Source organism: Anopheles arabiensis, chromosome 3 (assembly GCF_016920715.1).
Source record: "Anopheles arabiensis isolate DONGOLA chromosome 3, AaraD3, whole genome shotgun sequence".
Taxonomy (NCBI): Eukaryota; Metazoa; Arthropoda; class Insecta; order Diptera; family Culicidae; genus Anopheles; species Anopheles arabiensis.
Genome location: NC_053518.1, coordinates 30606934 through 30626811, shown reverse-complemented (window position 1 = coordinate 30626811; position 19878 = coordinate 30606934). Strand labels below are relative to the sequence as shown.

The following is a 19878-nucleotide window of genomic DNA, read 5'->3' as shown; positions in this document are numbered from 1 at the left end:
CAAAAAACAGGCGACATGTACGGTTAAAACAATTATGCTACAGCAAAAGCATGCGCGACACTCGCGACACGCAAGCTGCGCAAAACAGGGAAAGGGGAGTTGATCTTGCGCCACAACCTGCGTCATGAGGAGGAGGGGTTTGCGGTGGACGGTGCCAAATTATGCTGCACTGCCACACAGTGTCTTACTGTTCATTTATATTTTGGCTCATTTTTTACGGGGTCAGTAGTATTTTGCCCGACGGCCCATACCTTTCGTAAGCTGCTCCAGTCGCGTCGCAACCAAAACGCCCCAAAACGAAATGTAAGGTAAGGATTAAAGCGTGATGTGTTTTGTTTTTTTGTTTTACCTTTGTGTTTGCTGCTTGATGGATAGCTAATTTAGAGCCACACCTGCAAGAATAGCTCATCAGAAACCCGACCAAAGGAAGCCGCTTACAAGAGCTGGTGGTGTGGTCAATCTGCGGTCTGCTCTTGGCCAACGTACGGCCGGTAAATGAACTTCAGATTGAATGTTTTTCCTTGTTTTCTTTGCCGTCTCGTTGCTGCTGCTGCTGCTGCAACAACCAGGAGCAACGATTCGGAGAAAGGGAAAGACGCTCACCGTCCGGTTCCCTTGCACCGAACCAGCCAGCGCCACGCATATGGCCACGTGAGGCTAAATTCCGGCAGCAGCAGGCGTGCAGCGTTCATTCCCAAGCGAGACGTACACGCGAACGGTCGATCGACGCGTGTGCCCCTATCTGAGAGTCTGGAACTTGTGTGAAGCTGTGAAGTGGGAGTAACGAAACGTGTGTAAAAAAATCAAACAAACGGAAAAGATAAGTGTGCACGTAAAATAGTGAATGTGCAGTGTGCCTAGGTGTGTTGCAGTTCAAAGTTCGGAAATTCGGAAAGATTATTCCAGCATCTTGATAGAAGAAGATCGGCTGTAAACACACGTCTGCGTTTGCTATTGACGCGATCGCAACCAACTGCGAACACAAATTGTCCGTCTGCAGCAGCAGCAGCCGAAAGTGAACAAACAGTCAATTTACCAGAGTGACGAACAAAAAACCGGCAGGCGCGTGTGCTCTAAACGTTCAGAGATTCATCCAGAACCGTATACAATGGCCACCATTCGGTATGTCACCTCTGGCACGGTACTCAAGGTTAAGGTTTTGGGATGGGTGATGTCTAAATAATTACATTTGTTTTCGGCGTTATGCGTCATTGTGCAAATGCTGAAGTGAATTTTGAGATGTGGTGAAATATATCCATCAAAGGCGGTATGATAGAGATATCAGGCAAAGGTTTGCTGCTTGTTTATAGAGCTATCAAGATGATGTTTGCACATTACAGCGATCGTTGGGGCTGATAAGCCCTTGAAAAAAACAGGCTCTTTACGACTCATTGATTGTGTCCTATGGGAGTATCAGTTAGTTCTGTTTATTGATGGATTTTGGAGGTCTATTGGATAGATGAAACGGCTTCTTATAAAGTCGCACATGGTTCTGCACTTATCTTTTGTCCCATGGTGTCATGTATCATTCGGAAAAAGGGCTAAAGCCGGTAGTTCATAACACAATAAGTCCTTATAAGTCTGCAAATTTTACACCAAGAAATGGAAGGATAAGTTGCTCTTACAAGAGTACCAGATGAACTAAGATGGATTTAACCTAAACATATCTTACCTAACCTAAAGCATTTCATTAGAAGTTGATATAAAGTATAAACTTGGACCTAATTCGTCTTATTAAGACTCTTACCTTTGAATAACAGCAATCACTAATTTACTCCTATCACTATTTTTAGCATACACTGTTTTACTTATTTATGTATCTTAAGCTATGAATGCTCATTTCAGTTCTTATTTTCATAGTGTAAAGATTTTGGTGCTTCACACGATAGAGGATTTTGCAGAAAATAATCGTATTTTATGCCAAATCGTTGTATTCAAGTGGTTCCAGTTAAGAGTAAATCTAAACCACGTCAATTATATTTATCGAAAATGGGTTTGGTATCTCTGTGATGAGGCTGAGATCATCAGAAGATGGAATATCATCATAATCAATACTTTTGGTACTTTGATTAACTTAACTCGTCCTTTTCGGTGTATAATCATTTGTGATTGATTATTATTATTATTTCCTAATATGGCCCAGGTTCTTGAAGATCATTTGTGTTCTATCTGATTATGACTTATAGTTTAATCAGAGATCAGTAGAAGATCGATACATTTTTTAGAAGATACACCCGAATCAACATTTTTACTATTTTTATGATTCTAATTCGTCAATTTACATTTTAAGTAATGGAAGCCACAGAGGCCTCTTTGTGAATCTCTTTGCCTTGGGTCGTTTTAATATGGCTTAAACCATGTCTAGATCTTCAGAATATTGTGGACCGTTAAAATCAATACTTTTGGAACTTTTATGATTGTTATTCGAGTATTTCCTGCGCTATTAGATGCACTATTAGGGCGACTTAGGGTTTGTAAAGATCAGCTGAAGATCGAGCAATTATTAAGAAAATACTAGTGTATCTATTATTTCTCAACTTTAGTGAACCCAATTCGACACTTTCAAGGTTTCAGATTTAATTAATAGAAGTCATAGATATCTCATTATGTGGCTGAAATTTGGAATTTCTGCCTATATCCTGGCTAGATCTTCCCAAGATTGGGGATCATCGATACATCACACGATTTTTTTTATAACGATAAAAACAACTTCTTGCAAAGATCATCACATTACTTTTAAAAACCCCAAATGGCTTGTTAAACAGTGAAGGCACACCAAACCAAATCCGTCACGCTGTGTAGTTGACCCCTGATCGTATCACCTTCCCGATCACCATACCAAATACCCACCAATACGAAGGAACTGAATCAATACACACATAAAACTGGCCTCCCTAATTATTGCATAAGTAGGTATGCCAAGCAAAGTAACGCCAAAGACAACACGCCCCCTCCTGAGACCCAACCTCACCCTCCCACCCATTCAAATTTGATTTGTTCCGATCGATCGTTGTCTGCATGCACCGAACGCGTCCCACAGTCGAAGACACTGCCAACACGTGGAACCGTTGTTTTATTTGATAAGCTATTTGAGCCAGCCAAAAACAAATCTCCATCACAGCGATGACGTCCGTTGGTCCGTTACAAAATCATCCCCTCCTTCCAACTTCCAACCCACCAGCTCCACCCAGCATCCAAACCTCGGTCGATTGCGGACCATAATTCTTCACCTCTGCTTTCGTTCGCTTTTCGTTCGGCGTTGACGGCATGCCCCCACAGGCCACACGTGCCACCGTACGGCGGGAGATGGGAAAAGAAATTTGGAAGAAAGACTGCACCAACACCAAAGAAGAGCTTTTAAATTTCCTCCTTTTCCGTTTCATAACATCATCGCGGGTGCTCACATGCATGATGCACAAAAATCCGAAACGGCACGTTCGACGCTCCCAACGTAACACGGTTTTACGTATGCGCGAGTGTGTGTGTGTGTGTCTTCTTTCTCTTTGGCATTCATCAGGCTTGGCAAATAACGCAGATAAGCAGCTCCCTCAAATTAAAATGTACGCCTCAGAGAACGCTGCGACTCGCCTAGGAGGAAGTGAAGATAGCTGCGGTGACTTGCGTGGTTCCTTGATTGCGCCATAAATCTGATTTTTGGGAGTAGTACGATAAGTGAGAGGCGGATGCACTTCTCACTATCTAAAAAGTGCATTCGAGGTTTCTGTGTGAATGGCTTTCGTACGCATTATGCCTACAACTTCGATCAGGCAAATCCATTAACCAGTGTAAGCCATACGCACCGCAACGCGTTAACAGGTTATGGCGTAATCCATGTTTTCGATGGACCGATCCGTTCAATCATCCATCATCAGAAGGGCTTTTTACAGAATCTGAAGAGTGGGGAGGCTAGGCCCCAACCATCTGACCTTGTGGTCAGTATTTGGGCACGTGTGGGCTGGAGACGTAAAAGCAGTTGCAGCACGCCTTACACCGTGGTAAATCGTCTCTAATTTACCTTCTTTTTTGACCTCCCCCAAACCCCACATATCCTCATACACCTTCCAATAAAAAACAAGGTTACTCAACTCGCCTTAAACCTGTGACGAATGCCGCCGAACCGCTTCGAAGATGACGAAAAACCGGTCAATCATTGGAGTGGAGTTCAATGCACGCCGGTCGCCGCCGCCGCCGCCGTGTGTTTGGGAAATTCTTCTTTCAAGATCTACACATCCCACACAAGATCAAGATGGCTGATGTGTGGCTTTGTGTGTGGTTTTGGGATGAAATTGGGCATGCCAGCACGAGATCACGCTGAAACAATCATCTAGATTAAGGTCAACGAGACATGCATTAACCCCTCTCCCCTAGCCATTCCGTGCCATGCTTTCTCTTTGCTGCGCATTTTGCGCGTGTTAACACGCAACGAATGCCTGCGATATCATTGAGACCGTAAGGGAATCTGTGGCGCACTTTCTTCACATTGTGACAACTCATTACGAAGGTTACATGCATCGCAGCGTGCAACAATTAGACACCCAATTAGGGCCAAATGAATGATCTCTCCCTCTCTTTATCTCCATCTCTCCAGCAGCTCTGCCAGGACAATTACCATACGCATTAACGCAATTATGTTCTGCTTTTTCATCCCCATGTCTTCTCACTCAAGCATACAACGGTGGGCGGGGATCGGTGTCGGTCTGCTGGCGGTACTCCTGCTACTCGGTGTGGAGGCGCAGGTTCCTGGCTTTGGCAAATGCCCCAAAGTACCGGTGGTGGAGAACTTCGACACGTACGCGTACCTGGGCCGCTGGTACGAGCAGGAAAAGTATCCGTTTTTCTTCGAGCTGGGTGGGAAGTGTATAACGGCCGACTATTCGCTCAACCCGGACGGCACGATCGGTGTACTGAACACGCAGAAGAATTCCATGTAAGTATTACGAGTGAAGTTTTCCCTTCAAATGAGCTAATTACTGAAGAATGCATGCTTGGGATCACTTTTCAGAACGGGCAATGAGAACAGTATCGTTGGTTCTGCACGTATCGTTCAGTCCGCTAGATTGGCGGTCAGGTTCCCCAGTGCACCATGTAAGTAAAGCAAGCTGAAATAAGTCTAAAATCAAATAAATGATCCCCCCCCCATTTGCTTGGTACTAGTTAACGTCGAAGCTCCGTACTGGGTGGTCGGTACCGACTACAAGACCTTTGCCGTCGTATACGCGTGCTCGGATCTGCGCGGATTTATCAATGCTAGTGAGTGAATTTTACATAGCAAAAGATCTTCCAGTATGCTTATTAACTCCTCCCTTCCCTTCGCAGAGGTAGCATGGATTTTGACCCGCAAGCGGCATCCGGACATTGAGACGATGAAGAAGGCGTACGCCGTGCTGGACAGCGCAAAGATCTCCCGTGCGTATCTGACGCGCACCGACCAGAAGAACTGCGGCGAAGAGCTGGTGAAGGTCAGCAAGGGCGTGTACAAAACCGTCGTCAAGGGTTGAGCCCTTGAGTAGGCGGGGTGGAGAAGCATTTTTTCGGGCGCAACGATGTCGAAATGTGTGCGACTGGATAACTGCTCATTTATCATCATCGTGATTCTGTTAGGTTAAGCTGAACTGGTAGTGTGTAAGGAAATAAATAATTTAAGAAGAATACTCTAATGGTATTTATTTCATAATAAATGAGTTGAGAAATAAATTAAAAAAAAAAAACGATAAGCAACGCGTTGCGCACGTGTTTCGAAGCATTCGAAGCAAAACCGGTGCCCATGCAGCAAAAACGCGCCACAATCGACCAACGTCAAAACCGAAAGCGCTTTGACGTTTGTCAGGTGTTTGTTATTTATTTACGTTTTAATCCGCGTCGTCGTTTGCAAAATTACGCGTACGCGATTCGGTTTTTTTCCTTCCTCTCGTTTTCCGGCACGGATACTTCACATCATTCCAAACAAAAAAAGGCACCCAACACGATGGATCCAGCCGACTATCGTGCCCTGCACGAAAGCCAGATGGAAAACAACAACGGGACGACGGCCGTGAACGTGTTCATGCACATCGCACCACCCGTGTTCAGTGTGTTTCACACCGTTCAGCTCATTGCGGTGGCCAGTATTACGCACGTTCCGCTCCGATTTCTGGTAGAATTTTGTCTCATCGTGCTGCCGTTCGTGCTGCTGGTGACCGTGCTGCACCGGCTTGCACTGAATATCGCGCTCACACTGTTCGTCCTGTCGGCAATATCGGCCGTCCATCAGATCCGGAACCGGTTGCACCTGATGCCGTTCGTGCAGGTGCCCGGGAAGTCACCGCAGTTCCTGACGTGTGTGCGAGCGCTCGTAAACCTAACAACGGCCGTCTGCATACTGGCGGTCGATTTCCACTGCTTCCCGCGCGAGCTTGCCAAAACGGAAACCTTCGGCTACGGGCTGATGGACATCGGAGTGGGGCTGTACGTGTTCAGCAATGGGATCGTTTACAAGGTACGACCTGCAGAGGAGCGACGATTGAGTACGGCACGAGTGTGGAAGGTTCTCATCAGCACGGCTCCCCTACTACTGCTCGGCTTTGGCCGCTTCTTCCTCACCAACGAGCTGGACTATCAGCTGCACGTGTCCGAGTACGGGGTGCACTGGAACTTCTTCATCACACTCGCCTGTGTCAAGTTTGCCGGCACGCTCACCATGGATCTGGTGCACGATCCGGAAGTGATCAAGTTCGTCGCCATTACGCTGCTCTGCTGCCACGAAATGATGCTCCATTTGGGCGTGTCCCGGTACGTGCTGAGTGCGGACACTCAGCGAACTACCTTTTTCGCTGCCAATCGGGAAGGAATTGTGTCCCTGCCCGGCTATCTCGCCCTCTTCCTCGCCTCCGTCTACATCGGCTGGGTTGTGCGGCCGACGGAGGAGATCACGGTGGCGAAAAAGTTCCTCCGACGGGCGGGCAAGGTGGCCATCATGGCAGCGGTCTGCTGGAAGATGATCTACGTGTGCGAGGACATGTTTGGCATTTCACGCCGGCTCGCCAACATGGGCTACTGCTTCTGGATACTGGCGATTGGGGCCAGCGTCACCGCGCTGTTTATGTTTTTCGAGCTGTTCGTGTACTTCGTCCGGTTCGAGGAGCCGAAATCGCCCGACCAGATCATGAAGACGGACGATTTCTGCATCCCGTACGTTCCGCTCGTGCTGCAGGCAATCAACGCGAATGGGCTGTTCTTCTTTCTGATCGCCAATCTGCTTACGGGGCTGGTGAATTTGGTGTTTCAAACGTTTCTGCTAGGGAATGGAGCCGCCCTCACGATCATCGGGTATTACATGTTTATGCTGTGTGTGGCCGTCTGCTTTCTGTACGTTAACAATGTAAAGCTTAAGATATGGTAAACGCACTAAGGCGTTGAATTCCAGGTGCAAACAGGCACTCCGATCCGTTCCCAAAATCGATCTCTAGTCATCGAAAGCCATCGTTGTAAATTAAGCAAAAAGGATGGGTGGTTTACCAAGCTAAAATTAAAGTAAAATTACATTAGGACATAATATTGAACACTATTCGGGGGGAGGGATACAGCAAGAAAACAAATTCATCATCTCGTCATCAAAAGCCTTGAAAACAAATGAGAAATAAAACAATCTAGTATTAAAGTTAAGCTTAATCTCACATTCGTTACTGGTAAATTGATATTACATTCTGCGGTTTTTTTGGACATAAAAAATACTGTTCACATTCCCCTTTTGTCGTTAAGTTAAGCCTGCGTGAGCGTATAATTAATCGTAAAGCCATCAGATCCACCTCCATCCAACCCAATCTCATCATTTGTGTAAAGCTTAAGGCGTTTAAGTACGATAAAACCGTTTCGCTTCGTCAATAGAACGAGCTGAAGCAGCTTCGAGGTGTACAATATTAGGAAGCCGTTCGGGAGCCTGGCTGTCCTCCCGATTTCGTTTGTTTTAGCGTTAAAATAAGGCGAGAGTATCGTTGCATTCGTCTCGAGACACCTTCCCCAATCTCATAAGTAACCGCTGGTAAAACACACACACACATAATCACACACGGAATGTTTTGTATCGTTAAGTTTAAAGCTCGTCCTTCCTCTTCACCGCCCGGTTTGCGTTTGTGGTTAGAAACTTCTGAAACTCCGCGTGTCCCCGCACATACGTTGCCGCCTTTCCCACCAGCCGCTCGAACTCGCCCACGTCGAACGCGTAGTTGGTGAACTTGGCGTGCCGTTCGTCCCGCTCGGGATGTTTGCCCTCGCCCTCCGGATACACGAGCTGGTCACGCTCCCAGGTAAGATAGTGAACGCCCCGCAACCGTGCCAGATCGCGGTAACAGTTGGGATCCTCGCAGTGGTACAGCTCGAACAGGGTGGCCCATTTGGGAAGGAAGAGCAGATGCGTTAATCCCGCTCCGTGCATACCGATAAAGATGTCCGTGTTGCGTGTGATTCGAAGCTGCTCCACGAAGGGCAGATCGTGCCCGTAGCTAACACGCTGCACGGCATAGTTGGGATTTTTTGCAATTCTGCCCATCAGTTCGTCTTCATTGAGCACCCTGCGGTAGCGCGTTTGACGCGAAAGGAACGTGATGCGTAGCCGCTCGTCGGGGCGGGTCGTCATGCGCACCTTTAGCCGGTGCAGTACGTGTTCGGAAAAGGCATGAAAAAGGCCACTGTTTTCACAGCCATAAATCTAAAGAAAAAAAAAAAAGAAAATGAAAGTTTAGTTCCAAAGGCTTCAAACTACACGATCATTCCCAAAACACTCACGATCGGTGTGTTGTAGTACAGCCCAAAGATCATGCGCGGCAAGAGCGGCAGCACCACATTCTTAAAGCACACCACCTTCCCGGCGTACGTTTTCAGGTCCGCAATCGGATGCCTGCTAAACACCTTAAACGTGTCCGCAAACGGCGAAGCGTACGTGAACGATTCCCACACCAGCACCTGCGTGTCCGTATCGAAGCCACCCGCGTGCGACAGATTCACGTGCAGCGATGCGTACAGGTTGAGAAAATCGCAAAAGTGGTGATACATATTGATTGCCGCATCAATCTTCATGATGAAGGCGGGCCGTTCGATCACCACATCGCACACGCCCGCCTCGATCGGGGGGCGTTCGAGGCGCTCGAAAAACCGCAACTCCGGACCCCACGACTGCAGCGGGCTTATGTGCTGCAGCTCGTCCCGCAACCGTTCCCCATGCAGCCGACAGTGGCCACCGATCTGACCCGGCCCCAGCACGTCCATCTTGTAGCGCAGCGGTTCGGTGCGGCGGACGAGGTCGGTGAAGTTGAGCATCAGATTACGGCCACGGCAGAAGCGAAGGTACTTGGAGCACTCGAGCGACGAATCGTGCGGGAACTGTGGTTCGCACATGATGCGCGTTTCGCGCATCTGATCGCGCACAAAACCTGGAACGAGTTGCACAAGCCGGTTGGGTTTTGATTTAATGGGGCGTAAAACATGATTTAATGGCGCAAGCCCGCCATTGTATGAGGGGGAAAAAAGCCATTAAATTTTACGCTTCCCTCTTTTTGGCGATCTTATCTCAATTAAGATTCACCATGAAGCGCTCTTAATTTTAAATATAAATTATTTCATTTTCTTTTACATTCATTTCAAGCCTCACACACACACAGGAGCGTTAATTGTAACGTACCGAAATCCGCCTGACTGTAGAACGTGTCCAGCTGGGCCTGCTTGCTCTTTACGTATCCGATGTGGCTGCCGGGGCAGCTGTGGTTCGCGTACCGATTCCTCTCCGTACAGCCTTCCTCGTACCCCCAGCAACCCTCTTTTCGGTTCTGGTAACTTTGGCTCGCAATGACCGTCCGATAGGGACACGTTTCATCTTCCGCGCATTGTTTTTCCAACGCCGGAAAGCGCTTAAAGTACATCGGGAGGTGCGCTTTCGGTAGGTTGATGTACTCGTACGGTTTCCCACATGTCGCAGACGGGATGTATTGGACCAATAGTAGCAGCAGCACCACGATCGTCCCACTAAATGCCATCACGGCACCACGCACACGTCCCATTCTGGTGTTCCAAAGCGACTTCCAACCACATTCACCTTCGGCGTGCGGAACACCTCTCAAGAACGATCGATGGCCCCCACTCTCTTGAGCACAGCAGAACGCTGGATAATTGACCGTGTGTGTGTGGGGGGGGGATTGCTGGCAGAGAGAACCGCCACGTTGGTGTAATATTATACAATACGATCAAACACCTCCGCATAAGTGTTTGCTGATGGAGGGGGGTGGGATGATGAGGTTCTTATGCAGTTTCGAGATGACGCACCGCCCCTTCTCGTGATGAGCTAATCCGCCCCCGGGGGTGCTTTTCAACCGAGCATCACAACAACGCGCTTCTTGATCGTGTAGGATCGTAGTTGGCACAGGAGATTGCAAGCATCATTCAATTGAAGAACAAACATCGACGGAAAACACAATCGCACACACCGAATAGAGCCATAATATCACGAATTTCAGCTATTAAATACGAAAAAACAGCTGAATAAATACTGTTTGTGCCGGTTACTTTGCTTCCCTCACCGGAACAACACCCGCCTGCCAGCTTCCCTTCTGCCCAAAACAGCACGAAACGAAAACACGCGTAGCGAAGCAGAGTGACCAGAAATATCGGTTTATGTTAATTCCTACTAGTGATGGGTAATGTTGGCAAAAAACCGGAGTCGACTCCGATACTACTCCGATATATTCGGAATCGACTCCGGAAGGTAAATCCACCCTGCATTATCCGGAGTCGTTAGGAGTCGGAGTCGTCCGGAGTCTTGCGGAGTCGTCAGGAGTCGTCTGCAGTCAGATCAGGTCGGCCTTGGAAACAAAGGCCTGTTTGTGAAGTGTACGCGCAAAGTGATAAACAAAAAAACACAATGAAAGGAAATGTCTGATCATAAGCATATTAAACCACACGGCTCCTGTTGACTCCGACCAACCTCGATTCCGAATGACTTCGAACGACTCCGGACGACTCCGGACGACAACATGTCAAATCCCATATATTTTTCATGTTCAATTGCTGCTAGAGCGCCGTCTTAATCTGATGTGTTGTTAACATTGTACATGGGACTTAACAGTTATCGTCGGACTCCTACCGAAACACGTACCGAAACCTACGGATAAAATGTTGCTGCTCCTACCGAAAACCGCCAAAATAATCTGGCCACACTGAGCGCAGCAAACCTCTGTTTACATCGCGCGCTCATTGCGCTCGACATTGAAACGTCACATTTGACATTGCTGCTGCTGCAAATCGCGAAAAGAAGGCAACGAGACGGCACGGCACAAATCGGCTTTCGGTCGCAATATTTTGCTTCTGCCGTGGAAAACTAAACCCATTTCGTGGTCGGTGGAAATCGTCCGTACTCCCCGGAAGGCTTTGCGGCCAGTTTATTTTTCAGTGAACAGTTTCCGCGATGTCAACAATGGAGCGTCATTCGACGTGAGTGTTTTGGTTTGGCTGGGGCTACATTGCAGTGCTTATCTCCGTTCTTCGTGTAAAATGTATCAAAATTCCTATATTTTCAGCTCCGTCACGCCCGTCGCCCGGCAACCTAGCCTAGACGATATGAATCTGGACCAGTTCTTGAAGATTTCCAACTACGAGGACACGGTGAAGCAGCTCGACATCTACTACGGAATTGGTGAGTTGGTGAGGAGAGCGTACGGCTGGTGAAAATGAGCGTTAATTGATCCGTCCTTGAAACCGATCGAAATTCGATCACTCGGTGTGGCGGTTTCGGTTTTTTCCTTTCTCTTTGCTGCTCCGCGCGAACAGTGAAACGACAGCTGCTGCAGTTCCAAAGTCCAATCACGGGCCTGTTCCCGGTGCTCAGCACGGACCGGGAGGTGGGCAGCATACGGGACAGCGTGTACTGCGCCGCAGCGATTTGGAGCCTTTACCAGGCGTACCGCCGGATCGATGACGATCGGGGCAAGAGCTACGAGCTGGGCCAGTCGGCGGTGAAGTGTATGCGCGGCATCCTGGAGTGCTGGATCAAGCAGGCGCACCGGGTGGAGAAGTTTAAATCGCGCCAGTGCGCGGTCAACGCGCTGCACTGCAAGTTCCATCTGGACACCGGCGAGGAAATCTACGCGGACGAAAACTACAACCATCTGCAGATCGACGTGGTGTCGATCTATCTGATCTTTCTGGTGCAGATGATCACGTCCGGGCTGCAGATCATCTACACGCAGGACGAGGTGGCGTTCGTGCAGAATCTGGTGTACTACGTGGAGCGGGCGTACCGTACACCCGACTTCGGTATGTGGGAGCGGGGCTCGAAGTATAATGACGGGACTCCCGAGATTCATGCGTCCTCGATCGGGATGGCCAAATCGGCGCTGGAAGCGATCAACGGATGCAATCTGTTCGGCGAGAAGGGTGCCTCGTGGAGCGTGGTGTACGTGGACATTGATGCGCACAATCGCAATCGCAGCATCTTCGAGACGATGCTGCCGCGGGAGTCGAGCTCGAAAGGGGTGGATGCGTCGCTGCTGCCGACGCTCTCCTTTCCGGCGTTTGCGTCGCACGAGGAGCGGCTGGTGGACATGAGCAAACTGAACGTGGTGCGGCGGCTGAAGGGCAAGAAGGGCTTCAAGCGGTTCAGCCGGGACGGGTATCTGTCGCGGCTGGAGGACAAAACGCGCCGCTACTACCACAAGGGGGAAATTAAGGACTTTGAGGGGTACGAGTGCGAGTGGCCCATGTTTTACACGTACATGATCATTGACGGGGTGTTTAAGAACAATCTCGAGCAGATCGAGGAGTACCAGATGGAGCTGCGGAAGTGTATGCACTCGGACAACAATGGAGGTGAGTGAGAAAGAGACGATATTTAGGGATTTTTTTAAGATTTTTTTTTTTTTAATTTTAGATCCAGTTGTATCGATGTGTTACGCACCGGACGGGGACGGTATGTACACGCGCTCCTCCTCCCAGTCGCTCTTCCTGTGGGGCCAATCGGTGTTCATCATTGCGCAGCTACTTACGGCTGGTTTGCTACACATTAACGAGCTGGATCCGATCCGGCGATATTTGCCATCTTACAACCGACCCCGGAAAGGTGGTCGCTACTCAGCCTTTCAGGTAAGTAAAGGGGCAAGCCCTCGCAAGGTGCTTTACAGCTGGGTTGAAAACTTAAACCATACACACACATACACACACACTAAAACCTTTTCTCGGGACAAATGGCAAGGCCTGGGGGAGATGTTTTATAAACACTAAACACCAAAAAGGGATTACAGAATTGGAGACACACAGTTCGTTCGGCTACATTACATACACACCAAGACATGATATGCTACTAAACATGGATCAAAATTATAAATATCTAACCGGGTGAGAATTGGTTTGAAAATCGCTTCATACTAGCTACTAAAAGGCCTGGAAGAGGGGGAACATACATTGGGGCGGGGAAATGCAACATCCAGAATAAACCCTGATTTGTACAAAAAGCTACACCTTCTCTCGTCACACGTCTGATTGAGAGAGGCTGTAAAGGCACAACACACACGCACACAGACGACCAAAGCACGTCTTCTTCTCTGTTGAAGGACGAAGATTGCTAGTACCTAGTGTGTCTTGTGTCGGCTTCGCCGTGATAATATCGTGTATCTTTTGCACCGTGTCTTACTGTCTTTCCTTTTCTCTTTTGGCCCACCCCTGTCCAAACCACTCCAACCGTAAAGGCGAAACCGGGAATTGTAAGTAAACTGTCCGTCTGGGCGTCGACTCTAAAGCCCCAGACCGATCATCGTTTAGAGAACGCTTCTTAGGAGCCATAATTGATTGATGTTTCTGTTGTTATACATATGTGTTTTTAACTTTTTAGAATAGAGATTCCACAAGTTTTACTTTCTAAATTGAACATGTTGTTGTCATTAATTGAACGTTAGGGAAGCATTTTAGAGGCACTTTCTAGTAAGACGAACTTCGCGTACTTCACTCAACCAAACATCCCGTAGTGGTAGCTTTGCTAATTGAACGTTTTTTTATGCAGTTTCTAAACTAGTACCTAGACCTATCTAACACATAAAAATGTACCACATCATTTCTTTCTTTTAGAATAGACAAAAAAGCCCCATTCGCTTTGTTATGATTTTGAAACGCACTTCGCAGTTTAGTGATCTTTTCGATGCAATTTATCGCTCATTTTGTTTGTAGTTTTTTTTTTTGTTGATATTTTTGAACATCCGTGATGTACACATTGATATTAATGAGTTGTCACCATTCTCTCTATTCTTCCATCCATTCCTCTTTTTTGTACTATATTAAACGCTTTCCACTCGTAATCGTGCGCGCGCGGACAGCGTACCAAAATCGGAAGTGTAAGTATAAAGTATGGGAAAGGCCGTTGGTCGTTGCCTTTCTAAAAAATCGCATTATCACCAGGAGTTGTTTCCATTATTTTTGTTGTTGCTTGTGGCCGTATGTTTAGTGCCTCTCGAAAAAGAAGTTCGTGAACGGCTCTTACAGTACCGCGAGTCCCAATCAACTCTTTGCGAGCTGCTGCATCCTTTTTTGCTGGTTTGCTTGCTTGTCTCGCGACTACAATAAGACTAAAAAAACAAAAACACTCACTGACTTTAAAGCCGAAAGCGTGCCGTTTTCGTGCGGAAACTCTTTTGCGTGTGTTGCTATTATTACTACAATTAATACTGTTCACTGTGCAATACTCATCGTGTACTACTACTACTTTTCACACCTATCGTTTTGGACGCTGCTGCCACTGGACGTGTTTGTTGCTCATCGTTGCGCCACCTCACCGACACCTCATCGCGCCTCTAATCTGGCCCGTATCACTCGGACGGTCTGGATGCATTCGTCCGATCGTCGGCTCCATTTCACGACTGCGCTGCAACATCACTGCTGCGTGTCACACGCACTTTCCATTCACGACATTTGCACGACACCTTTGTTTCTATTTTATTTATTATTATTTGGGGGGCTCCTTTGGTATGGGAATGGCCGGGTAATTGGCTTACACATAGGCACTGGCCATGAATCGTCCGGTAACGCCACCGCACATTGTGGAGCGCCAGGACCAAATGTCGGACTCCAGCGAACCAGCGCGAGTAAATATTGAACCATTAAAGCATTGTCGTTAGCACCAGAGTTTCGCTTTTGTTGCGATCATACACGTTTACAAAAAGCCATCTTGGGGGTGATCAGAAAAATCTGTTAGGCTTTTTTATGTTTGTTCGCATTGTGTTGAATAATTGTGTATGCAAAGCAGAGAAATGGTTCAATGTAGTGTTGGGTGAATCTGATTCAGATTCATGAATTTGAATGAATCTTTGGAATGATTCAACGAATCTGAATCTCGGGTGGAAAGATTCATGAATTTTTAAAGATTCAAAAATCTTATAAGATTCAGGACTCTCGAAATCTCTGAATCAGATTCATGATCCTCTAAAGAATCATGAATCTCGAAAGATTCATGAACCTCGAAAGAATCATGAATTTCGAAAGAATCATGAATCTCGAAAGAATCATGAATCTCGAAAGAATCATGAATCTCGAAAGATTAATCAATCTCTGAGGATGCATGCATCTCAAGGGATTCATAAATCTCTAAAAAATCATAAAGCTTGGACTTTTTATTATTCTTCTTCTTGGCGTAACAACCTGCGTGGTTATGCCAGCCTATACAGGCTTTCGAGACTTCATGCAAAGTACCACGAAGCCGGATAGTTTGTTTTGCTACGGGGAGATGGCCCATGCAAGGCTTGAAACCCACAACGGACAAGATTTGGGTGGGATTGGGCAAATTCAATATTTTGGAAATCATCTCTAAATCTCAAAATATCCATGAATCCCTGGAAATATATGAAATTTAAAGGATTCTTATAGATTCTTATAAAGGATCTTATAGATTCATGAATCTTAAGAGATTCATGAATATTTAGACATTCGTGAATCTTTGAAGATTTTGTAATTTTAGAGATTCATTAATCTTTGAAAACTCGACTCGAGATTCGAATCACTCATCACTGAAGATTCATATAAATGAATCTCAACGAAAGATTCATGAAACCCAACCCTAGTTCAATGTGATACTGTTGCTTTTTCATTATTTTTGTGTTAAAATGTAATGTGAAAATGTGTCTTTCTAGTGAATAATTTGCTGATTATAGTGTATTAAAACGTAAAAGGAGTGTGTTTTCTACGTTGAAGTGTGTATTTATGTAATTATAATGTATCAAAGTGTACAATTTTACTAAAAAATCGTATAATGAGGGCATGAACAAAGCATCTTACTAAACGAATTATGCTTTTATTTCTGCATTGTGTGATTATTGCTTCTTTTTAATTATTTAAGTTTGCAAGACAGAGATCATATCATTTTGTATTCTTGTTTACTCAACTAAATCAAACCAATAACACTTTTACATGTTTAATTTCCTGTTGCACTCAATATGCTTCACTTTCTAAACTCTCTGACACACTTTGCTCTTAAAATGTTGTATTAATTTATTAATAAAATCTTCCCTCAATCGTCCACCAACAAAAGGGTACAGCAACGGATCTGGTCGTACAGATAGTGCTGATCGCCGAGTCGATGCGCCTGCAGGCCATGATGGCCACTTACGGCATTCAAACGCAAACACCACATGAAGTAACTATGCTCTCCGCTTTAAGAGTTGTTCGAAATGACGCCAAACACATTCTCTCGCCGTAGGTTGAACCCGTCCAAATCTGGTCCTCGACGCAGCTCATCAACGTGTACCAGCAGCTGGGCGTGAACGATAAGATCGGGCTGACCGGGCGACCACCCCGCCCGGTCGGTTCGCTCGGCACGAGCAAGGTGTACCGCATCTGCGGCATGACCGTCCTCTGCTATCCGCTCATCTTTGAAGTGTCCGATTTCTACCTCTACCGCGACATGGCTCTACTGATCGACGACATCAAGACGGAGCTCCAGTTCGTGGGCAAGTACTGGCGGCTATCGGGCCGGCCGACCGTGTGCCTACTGATCCGCGAGGAGCACATGCGCGATCCCCAGTTCAAGGAGATGATCGATCTGCTGGCCATGCTGAAGAAGGGCTACTGTGACGATATGAAGGTGCGAATCGGTCGGCTGCAGAACCTCATCTCGAGCTCCTGCATTGAGCATCTTGACTTTATGTCCACCTCGGACCTGCCGGACGTGGGCGATACCGCCTTTGCGCAGATCCACCACGACTACATCGGCTACCAGAGTCTGACGGATGTTCCCCGTGCCCAGTCCTATCGGGAGAAAAAGATTACGGCCGCCGAGTATGCGACCCGCTCGACACCGGACATACTCGAGGCGCTGCGCAACACGGAATCGATCTTTCTGCAGTGCCAGCTGCTCGGTATTATTCTGCACCGCGAAGGCTCGCACTACGAGCTGGCGGGTGAATCCGTTCACGTGCGACTAACCGATCTGTACTACCGGGCCGGTACGCTGCGCTACTGGCGAGCCGTACGCTACTGTAGCTCGCTGTTGCGCCACATTGTCGACTCGATTTCACCGTTCATCACGACGCTGCTCGTCAACGGGAAGCAGATTACGGTCGGTGTGATCGGCCAGCGGGAGACAATCTTTGACAAGCCGATGACACCGTCCGAGATCCAGAACGTGATGTACTCGACCGTACAGCCGTACGACGTGATCCATGCGGTGCTGCAGCAGGAGGTGGTCCTGTACTGCGGGCGGCTGATCGCGACCAATCCGGACATTTTCAAGGGCATCTTGAAGATCCGCGTCGGTTGGGTGCTGGAGGCGATGCGGCTCTACCTCACGATGAAGGGGGACGAGGGGGCGGATATTGAAAATTTGTCCCCGTTTCAAATTCGCCAGCTGCTGCAGCGGGTGCTGACCGTGAGCCAGTGGGCAAATGAGGATCAGTAAGTGTTAAACATTCACAATATAAATATTCTTTGCCACTATCACTTACGTTGAATGTATATTGCAGCTTCAGTACGGTACAGCGCCGCCAGCTCGAGGGTTGCCTGTGCCGTGTGCCGAGCTCGTTCTACAACCTCGTGTGGGACGTGCTGGAGCGCACACCGCACGGCATTACCGTGCAGGGGCACAATCTGCCCGCCATGCCGACCCTGACCAACAAGAGCCGCAGCGAGCTGTCCTTCTCGCTGCAGGTCGAGGAGATGCTGCACCAAATCACGCAACCCGAGCGGCGCCAGATCGCGGTCGAGCTGCTGTGCATCGTGGCCACCATACTGAGCCGCAATCCGGAGCTGCGCTTCCAGCAGGTGCTCGATCTCGACCTGCTGCTGGAGGACTCGTTCGCGATGTACTGCAAAGACCACAGCTTGCCGCCGAGCAAAGACATTTCGCCACTGTTTTCCCTCTCCTACTCGCAGACGACCGGCTACCTGGCCCGGGCTGCCGTCAACAGTGTGCTGCAGCGGTGCGCCCTCTCCACCGAGGACTTTGCCGATGACGTGGAGGATCATTGCCGCGTGCAGTAGACGGACCCGAGGGAGCAAATAACGGGGTATATACAAACGCGGTGTATACCAAAGCTACTGCTGCTGCTGCTAGTCGAACACAGCGGGAAAGGCAGAACGTGCAGTGGATTGTTTGTTTGTTTTTTTTTTTTTAACGCTCGCTAGGTTTGTTTTAGTGTTAGCTTTGAGTTGAGTTTTGCTAATGATCTTTTATGAATGTTGTTGTTGTTGTTTTTTAAAAAGTGACCAACGACCGGAAAATGCCGTTTAATCGTAGCCAAATAGCTAGTAGACAATGGTCCAGTGTAATAGTCATTGCCGTTACGAGCGCGTGCCCGCCTGCCCGCCCAAAACGGGAGCTTGGGTGGATTATCTTTGTAATCTCTCGTTGTTGCATGACATGTAATGAAGCAATAAATTTTACGCAATCATGACAAATGTAATTCAGGTGCTTTTTTTAATTTCCTTTAACCTTTAACTTTACGACCGGATACCTGGGTATGATTTTCATTTTCAAACTATAATTACTTTTTATTGAAAAATGGGAGCTACTTAATTTTCTCACGTATCTTTTGGAAATTTATTTGGAATGGAATTTGGAATATACATTTTTTGTTAAAGGCACATGATAAACTTATTTTTCGAAAATTCCTGAGTATATATATTTTTAAATATTTTTTTTTTTTGGTACCCCTTATCTCTACGACCGGCATACCCGTATCCCATTTTTTTTGAAACAAATTTGTTATAATTAAATTTATTTCATAAAACCAAATTCAGTCGTATAAAATACTTTGTATCTTATTTAAATATGCATTATTTTCTACTTTTTTCTTAAATGTGGTCTCTTTCAATCATGAAACATATTACCAACAGAGAAAAGTGTTACATAATTAGTATTCTTTTTGTTATTCTATATTTATGAAATTGTTATTACCAAGCATATCAATATTTTTAAATTTTGACTACAAAACAACATAAAACAATATAAAACAAACAAATAATAAATTAAAAATCGCCCGAGAAATAAAAAGGTACTTTCAATGTATTTTACATAGAACAGCAGAAAAATCTTTTATTTAAAAAGCGAGTTGTCAATCTTAAACAAATATTTAAAAATAGTAAACGAGATTTAAAAATCTGATTTCTTCACTAAAGTACATAAGACTCGTACCTTTGTCCAAATCTTAAATTGAAATTTTAATTTTTTATTCAACATAAGCTATTGAAGTTTTAGTTTGAAAAAGAATAATTTGCCATACAGAATGTATGGGATACCCGGGTATGCAGGTCGTAGAGATGAAGGTGTAAATTTGGTCATTGAGACAACGGTTAAATAAATCAGCTGATCGATTTGAATCAAATCATAACATTCACTCGTGCGTTTCATCTGTCGCACTTTTTTGGCCTGCACTGTTATCATCG

At 46.6% G+C, this 19878-nt stretch overlaps 4 protein-coding genes across 7 annotated transcripts; 3 read left to right on the top strand and 1 right to left on the bottom strand.

Annotated features, from left to right (window-relative positions):
* The first annotated feature begins 694 nt into the window (after positions 1-694).
* On the top strand, positions 695-5651 carry LOC120901858 (apolipoprotein D-like). Its single transcript, XM_040310187.1, has 5 exons — positions 695-1122; positions 4667-4927; positions 5003-5085; positions 5155-5250; positions 5317-5651. The coding sequence occupies exons 1-5, from the start codon at positions 1109-1111 to the stop codon at positions 5496-5498; spliced, it is 636 nt and encodes a 211-aa protein (XP_040166121.1). The 5' UTR covers positions 695-1108; the 3' UTR covers positions 5499-5651.
* A 182-nt stretch (positions 5652-5833) lies between these two features.
* Positions 5834-7641, top strand: LOC120902797 (uncharacterized protein At4g17910-like). The gene has a single exon (XM_040311796.1). It carries the CDS (start codon positions 5966-5968, stop codon positions 7376-7378), a length of 1413 nt encoding a protein of 470 aa, XP_040167730.1. The 5' UTR covers positions 5834-5965; the 3' UTR covers positions 7379-7641.
* Positions 7632-10591, bottom strand: LOC120902796 (EGF domain-specific O-linked N-acetylglucosamine transferase). The gene is made up of 4 exons (XM_040311794.1): positions 10545-10591; positions 9653-10481; positions 8761-9404; positions 7632-8683 (listed from the first exon to the last, which is right to left on the bottom strand). Exons 2-4 carry the CDS (start codon positions 10026-10028, stop codon positions 8069-8071), a joined length of 1635 nt encoding a protein of 544 aa, XP_040167728.1. The 5' UTR covers positions 10029-10481; positions 10545-10591; the 3' UTR covers positions 7632-8068.
* Positions 10592-11238: 647 nt separating this feature from the next.
* On the top strand, positions 11239-18896 carry LOC120901552 (probable phosphorylase b kinase regulatory subunit beta). Of its 4 annotated transcripts, XM_040309581.1 has the most exons (10): positions 11239-11454; positions 11541-11656; positions 11791-12828; positions 12890-13101; positions 13704-13718; positions 14325-14342; positions 15006-15089; positions 16529-16633; positions 16697-17889; positions 17958-18896. In XM_040309581.1, the coding sequence occupies exons 1-10, from the start codon at positions 11429-11431 to the stop codon at positions 18472-18474; spliced, it is 3324 nt and encodes a 1107-aa protein (XP_040165515.1). In that variant the 5' UTR covers positions 11239-11428; the 3' UTR covers positions 18475-18896. The 4 variants fall into 4 exon arrangements, with proteins under 4 accessions (XP_040165515.1, XP_040165516.1, XP_040165517.1 ...); XM_040309582.1 differs by lacking the exon at positions 15006-15089; XM_040309583.1 differs by lacking the exons at positions 14325-14342; positions 15006-15089.
* Positions 18897-19878: the final 982 nt, after the last annotated feature.